The following is a 7540-nucleotide window of genomic DNA, read 5'->3' on the forward strand; positions in this document are numbered from 1 at the left end:
TATGCATTGAAACACTACAGGCCTTATTGAAGAGTGGAATGTATGTACCAGACGATTAAACACATTCCACAGCTTTAAATATATTTGCTATGCAAGCTTTGCTATATGTACAAATCTATGTTACAGACCCAGCCATCCTTGTTTAAAGCGATAGTTCACCCAAAAATGACTATTCTGTCATCGTTTACTTGCCCTAATGTTACCTGTATGCATTTCTTTCTCTGGATCACAAACAAAGATATTTTGAAGAATGTTGTGCCCAAAAAACATTGGACCCCATTGACCCTCAATACAGAGACATTTATCAAAGTATCTTGTTTGCGTTTTCCACAGAGGAAAGAAAGTCTTACAGATTTGGAACAGTCCCATTTAGAAAAAAAACAGTTTGGAGCCATGGCCTTTTCATTCGACACACTCAAAACAGACATGAACAGAAACTTATTCAAGTAAAAAAAGCCAGAGAGGGTTACAGCTTTAGCCAGGGATGTTTGAGACACTGAGCTGCTGTTGCCCTCCGTTCTGGCAGGAAGTCCAACATCTGTAACAGGAAATCAGAGAAAAGTGAGGCCTCTCTGAGGAGAAAGTGATATTTCTCTACCAGCACTTCGTACAGCCCCCATACACGGAGGACAGCTATTCGCCGCAGGTCACCTGTGCAACAACAAACGTAGTTAAAGCAATGAAACCACTGCAAGAATTCTTTTGGAGAATAACATTAATTTTACTTTGGTAAACATACACATCTTTCTTGCACTAAAATTATGAATTTGACCTGTCTCCACACCAAGATGAATAAGGAAAGACAAATCTAATATTGTACTTACCTTTGCGGTTGAAATACTGATAGGAATATTTCCCAGACAGAGCCACTGACACTGGGATCTTACCCAGGAGCTCAATAATATGAGCCAGGTGGTCTAAAAATAATAGAAATGGTGAACCCCACAAATCTACACTTCTCTATTAAAAATATTGTTGATGGCTATTAAATAGTTTACCTTCCTCTAAGGAGAAATTATGCCCTGCTTTGGGTTCAAATAAGGAATCACCAGTAACAAGCTCAAATGCCTATTGAAAAATAATACAGATAATAAGAAACAGTGTTGGGTAGTAACTGATTACATGTAATTGGGATTACATGATCAGATTTAAAAAAGATTACATAATTAGTAAATTATTATTTTTTTCTCTTTTAAATTTACCTTCCTAAAAATCCTACCGTCATGCTTTGACTATACTCACAAATGTTGTGTAAATAGATTTGCAAACCATGCTTCTGAATTCGTAAAAATTATCTAAAAAAAGTAGCCAGATTATGTTACCTAAAAATGAGTAACCTAGATTGTTACAAACTACAGTTTTCATAAAGTAATCTGTAATTTGTATAATCTACTCAGCTCTGAAAAGAAATGATTAATAATACATATAAAATTATAAAAATACATTTATATTAATGATAAACTTAGATTTATATTAAAGGGGTAATATGATGCTGTTAAAAAGAACATTATTTTGTGTATTTGGTGTAATGAAATGTGTTTATGCGGTTTAAAGTAAAAAAAACACATTATTTTCCACATACTGTACATTATTGTTTCTCCTCCTTTAATATATTTATTTAATAAAATATAGTTTTTATATATTTTATCATTCTAATGCATCAAAACTGAAGCAAATGTTTTAAACAATTAACTTTTTTCCCCCAATAAATATGGCTTAAAACTACAAACAACAAGATCAATGCCTGCTTACAATTAAGTAATCCAAGTAATCCAGTCATGTGCTAAACAGTAGACTAGACTAAATTTTCTAGTAGGATGGCTCTATTTCGTCAAACACTGTCGACAGCTGTAGACTCACCAAGCAGGCCACACTCCAGATGTCAGCTGGAGGACCATATTCAGAGCCTAGAAGAACCTCCAGAGAGCGATACTGTCTGGTCTGGATCTCTTGACAAAAGTGTTTGTACTATAACAACAAGAAAAGAGGTTAAGTAATCTAATCAGGTATAGACATCAAGTGATTTCATTGATCCATATGCTTCCACAAGAGCATGCTGTGCATTCTTTGACATTGAGGAAAGCATTATATGAATTCACTGAATGTGTCGCACCACCCAACATGAGCTGCCAAGATCTGCAATTTTCACTGTGATATTATCCAAGTTTCCAGGCTTTGCAGCTGCTTCTGTGTAAAAGTAGTAGATGATTAATTAATGCTACATATATTACAGTGATACAATGTAATGATTTACTTCATTCACATTTAATTATTTTCCTACCGGGATCCTGGAGGATTGTGGTTTTAATGGCTGAAGTGTAAGTTTGTTTCGCGCCCCCTGGAGGATGAGATGAGGACTGTGTGAGACACAGCAGGATGTTCTCAGGCTTGATGTCTGTGTGAATGATCTTGCAGTGGCTGTGAAGATACTCCAGACCTTCAAGCACCTGAGACAGATACAGTTTTTCAGGTCTTGTGCTGATTTATACGGTCTTTCTTTTTTAGACACCAGGTCTACATGAAACTTTACACACATTAGAAGTGTCTCACCTGAGTGATGACCTGTTTGACACCGGTGAGAGAGAGACCTGGATTCCCAAAACACACTTGCCAACAGTGCAAGTCTGGTCCCAGCAGCTCCAACACCAGACAAATATCTACATAGTGGTCAAGAATCAACTAACAACTCTCAATATGTATTTCTGTATTATATAAAGACTAAAATACCATAAAAGTATACCCCAAATTTCCCACAGAACAGATCTGAAATGTTGAGAATTTTATACAACAGTTAGTTTGTCTTTGAATTTGAAAATATGGGACTTTTAAACTGTAGCGTTCCACATGCAGTCACATTTCTTGTTATTATAAACTGTTGAAATCCAGTAATTTTATATGGTTCAAGCTCAAATTTCACTCAGGTTCAAGCTGCTTGATTTCAAAGGGCTTTGTTAGCAGGGCTTAATACATCGCTAAGCTATTGACATACCTTTTTTGCCTACAAATTTTGGCTGAAATTCTGCAAATGAAGGTCCACCTAGAATACTTATTAGTGTGTTGGGGATTTTTAGTGACTCAGCATTATGTCAGTAGGTGGCAGCAAGTGACAGTCTTAAAGGGATAGTTCACCCAAAAATGAAAATTACCCCATGATTTACTCACCCTCAAGCCATCCTAGGTTTATGACTTTATTCTTTCAGATGAATACAATGGGAGTTCTATTAAAGGGGTGGTTGATTGCGATTTCACTTTTTTAACGTTAGTTAGATTGTATTCATCTGAAAGAAGAAAGTCATATAAATTTAGGATGCCAGAGAACAGTTTCAGAACTATTAATGTCAGATTTACAAATCGGTCAAACAGGTTTGTGAAACGGACTGAAATTGTTTTATTAATTATGACAGTGGGTTCTCACACTGAAAAAAATATTGGGATATTTTTTTTTTTTTTTTAAAGCTCTGGGTGAGGTGGATAATTACCTATAATTAATTGTAGGAAACAAACCTAGCAAATGTCTTCTATTGTTTTCAAATGATGAAGCAGCTCTTTATTGCATGTGCAGTTTGTGAATGACTCTGTACTGCAGGTAAAGATGATTTATAACCAAAAGAGTATAAAAAAATAAATAAATAAAAAAGAATAAGAAAATATGGCCACATTTTTTTTTATGGGTTGCCTGTTACTGTTGAAAGGCTAGAAACACCCCTGAATTCAATCATAAAGGGGTGCTAATTTTACTGTGAAAATCAGATGAATATCATTTGTCAAGTGTTTATTATTGTTGTAGTGGTTCATTTTGCATAAATGATATTATGAAAGGATACGAATGCCGTTCACACCAGCTATCTTAAACTCATCCAGTAACTGCACAATACGTCCTTTGAGAGGGTTACGGGCTGTGGGACCAGTAGCCTGGAGAGAGGGAAAACTTTTGAGATTTATGTACAAACACACAATGCAAGAGAGACAAAGAACCAGGGAGAGAGAGAGCGAGAGACACTCACACATCGCAGTAATGTCAGTTCATCTTGGCCAGCCTGAGTGAATCCAGCTCCGCTCTTCAACACCTTCACTGCCACATGCCTGCCTGACCTGCAAAACCACAACGGACACTTGAGAACTTTTAAACACACATGCACACTTCAATACACACATTTACACATGCAAGGCAACCCATAAAACACAAAGTTTCAGTACCTGAGGTCAATGCAGAGCCATACAGTAGAGAAATAACCCCAACCCAGCTTTGACAGAACCTTGTATCTCTTATTAAACACATCGCCCACCTGCACTGGGTGATACCCACCTATAGAGAGAGAAAAACAAAGGTTCTTAATTGGCCATGAAGAACCTTTAATATCCATGGAAACATTTTATTGCACAAAGGTTCTTTGTGTTCTTTACACTATGGGAAAAGGGGTTATTTTAAGAACTGTTCACTGGAGGTTTTCTGGGGAACCAGAAAAGGGCTTTCTATGGAATCACTATATTGTACTAATGACCTTATTGACTACATGGCTCTTCAGTCTCTTTAATTTGATTACAGATTTAAAGGGGCTCACCGTAGCAGTAATCTCTTGGATCTTCATGTTCCTCTGTGTAATCAGATTCAAGATGTTCAAAATTCCTCAGTGTTTTCAGCTTAGAGTCCATAACTACATGAGACCTGCATTAGAACCCACCACTTGCGTATATTATAATTTAAAAGTGATATCTGACTATTCATATATTCATGCATAATCACACATATATGATGCATAAAGTATCATGAGAGTAATAAATCTTTGCATAAATAATTCAGTGGTTGCTGATGTAATGGAGCATATACAAAAGACTAAATCTGTGCTGTGTATTCTTAGACAACCATAAACGTCCGGTAGAGGTGGAAGCGCAGCTCTTCTATCCTGACACATTTGGCTCACCAAGAGTCAGATAAGCCAGTACCGCATTTAGATCTCAACACCCGCTGCTGTGGGAGTTTACAGCAGGCTCTGAACCGTGACCTGAAAATATATCATGGCACTGTCTGTCTGTCACTCATGTCACATAAGACCTTGGAGGGCAACATGAGGGCATATTCCCACAGTCAAACTCACTGTTCAATTTTAGCTTGATTGCTAGTGAAATAAATTTTACTGACACATGCAAAAAAGTACCATGGTAATACCATTGTATGACTATGGTACTCAGTACCAGAGTATAAATCATTACCATGGTAATTCCACCTGATACCATCACTTCACCACTAAAAATATAGAATTGATTTTAAATCAGTACTTTTTTCTTACATTATGTATTTATAATTTCTGATTTTAAGCAGGATTGATATGTAACCAAGTGCTTCCAGACAGACAGGGAAAGTTTTTAAGATGGACTAGACTACAATTGACACATTATATTGTTTTCATAACATATTATTAAATGCATTAAAATATATATATCATTTATAATAGAGTATTTTACATTATACAGAAAATATTAGTGTTTGAATTGAAATTCCAAGTCTGCATATTAACACATGCAACAACATACTAACTAATTCATTAATTCTAAAATTATAATTATTGTGATGTATCTTAAACTAAAAGTACTTAAACTAAATCTCAAAGAAATGTCAATTAGGTGGATGTTCTTAAAGGATCAAAAAAGAGGTACATGACCAGAAGTCTGCTATAGACCAATAAAGCACATACTATATATAAAACAACATAACTCATCTAAATATAAAGCAGACATTTTCATTATATAAGGATTAACTTCTGCCAACACCAATTGGGCAGTACAGTATCCATGTCCTGAAGACCAGTGTTTACTGTCATACAACCGCAGTCAAACTCTGTCATTTCAACTTTTTATAGAAGAATTGAAAGATATTATTATATGGCTACCAAAGGCCACAAACAGAATCTCTGACCCAATCACAACAATCCAACAGCAGAAGCACATTTTAAATATTTTTGGTGAAAACCTTTATAGTAAAATATACATAGAAGCATGCAGAGTAAAGAGGTGTGTTGTACTCACGATTTGGTGCAGATCATGTCCTTTGTGTTTGTTTGCATGATTTCATCAGAGGTCTGGAGCTGCTTCTAGATGCTCATCCTGACTTTATGATTGGGGGGGGGGGGGTAATTGTATTCATCTGAAAGAAGAAAGTCATATAAATTTAGGATGCCAGAGAACAGTTTCAGAACTATTAATGTCAGATTTACAAATCGGTCAAACAGGTTTGTAAAACGGACTGAAATTGTTTATTAATTATGACAGTTCACACATGCACTGGATCGCTTGCAGTGGGTTCTCACACTGAAAAAATATTGGGATATTTTTTTTTTTTTTTTAAAGCTCTGGGTGAGGTGGATAGTTACCTATAATTAATTGTAGGAAACAAACCTAGCAAATGTCTTCTATTGTTTTCAAATGATGAAGCAGCTCTTTATTGCATGTGCAGCTTGTGAATGACTCTGTACTGCAGGTAAAGATGATTTATAACCAAAAGAGTATAAAAAAATAAATTAAAAAAAAAGAATAAGAAAATATGGCCACATTTTTTTTTTATGGGTTGCCTGTTACTGTTGAAAGGCTAGAAACACCCCTGAATTCAATCATAAAGGGGTGCTAATTTTACTGTGAAAATCAGATGAATATCATTTGTCAAGTGTTTATTATTGTTGTAGTGGTTCATTTTGCATAAATGATATTATGATCCACCTCTCTCTCTCTCTCAGTTGAGAGATATTCTGAGGAGACAGGTGGCTGTGCTGCTCACTTTAACTAAAGCATACACTCTTAAAAATAAAGGTGCTTCACGATGCCATAGAAGAACCTTTTTGTCTAAATGGTTCCATAAAGAACCTTCAACATCAGAAGAACCTTTCTGTTTCACAAAAGGTTCTTTGTGGCGAATAAAGGATCTTGAGATTATAAAAAGGTAATAAAGAGATGGTTCTTTAAAGAACCTTTGACTGAATGGTTCTTTGTGGAACTAAAAATGGTTCTTCTATGGCATCGCTTGAAGAACCTTTTGAAGCACCTTTATTTTTAAGAGTGTAGGCAGAACAAACTTTCTGACACTGCAGAGAAAACACATTAACAAGAAGCTGCTGATGGAACATCCGACTAAAATAAGCTGCACAAAGCCAAAAGAATCCAAGTGTTTATCTGTAGCATTTAGGGCAGTGAGTATTATGCAGTATCTGGAATGGAATGTAAAGCACATCAGAAAACACATTAACAAGAAGCTGCTGATGGAACATCCGACTAAAATAAGCTGCACAAAGCCAAAAGAATCCAAGAGTTTATCTGTAGCATTTAGGGCAGTGAGTATTATGCAGTATCTGGAATGGAATGTAAAGCACATTATACTCACACATGATATCACCATCTACAAAAATCACAAAAACACGTGCCGTGCAGTTTGGAGCATGAGTTGCTGTGGTTTCTGTGCATTGTATTTGTCTCGCATATAGTGCTAAAAATAACCACCAGTCAACTGGGGAAGAGCGAGAGAGAGAGAGAGAGAGAGAGAGAGAGAGAGAGA

The 7540-nt window shown here is 35.9% G+C and overlaps 1 protein-coding gene across 1 annotated transcript; it reads right to left on the reverse strand.

Moving 5' to 3' along the window:
* Positions 1-239: 239 nt before the first annotated feature.
* LOC107559855 (SRSF protein kinase 3-like) lies at positions 240-6037 on the reverse strand. Its single transcript, XM_016243866.1, has 12 exons — positions 6025-6037; positions 4563-4666; positions 4198-4306; positions 4005-4092; positions 3825-3912; positions 2551-2657; positions 2282-2447; positions 2114-2187; positions 1861-1968; positions 999-1068; positions 825-917; positions 240-651 (listed from the first exon to the last, which is right to left on the reverse strand). The coding sequence occupies exons 2-12, from the start codon at positions 4651-4653 to the stop codon at positions 467-469; spliced, it is 1179 nt and encodes a 392-aa protein (XP_016099352.1). The 5' UTR covers positions 4654-4666; positions 6025-6037; the 3' UTR covers positions 240-466.
* Between the last annotated feature and the right edge of the window lie 1503 nt (positions 6038-7540).

Source organism: Sinocyclocheilus grahami, unplaced genomic scaffold (genome assembly GCF_001515645.1).
Source record: "Sinocyclocheilus grahami isolate Dianchi unplaced genomic scaffold, SAMN03320097.WGS_v1.1 scaffold703.1, whole genome shotgun sequence".
Taxonomy (NCBI): domain Eukaryota; kingdom Metazoa; phylum Chordata; class Actinopteri; order Cypriniformes; family Cyprinidae; genus Sinocyclocheilus; species Sinocyclocheilus grahami.

Coding starts and splice junctions, on each gene's coding strand:
- LOC107559855 (XM_016243866.1), bottom strand. CDS start 4,653: ATGGACTCTAAGCTGAAAACACTGAGGAATTTTGAACATCTTGAATCT. Junction 2,448..2,550: donor TCAAACAGGTCATCACTCAG/GTGAGACACTTC, acceptor TATCTGTCTCAG/GTGCTTGAAGGTCTGGAGTA. Junction 2,188..2,281: donor CACAATCCTCCAGGATCCCG/GTAGGAAAATAA, acceptor ACTTTTACACAG/AAGCAGCTGCAAAGCCTGGA.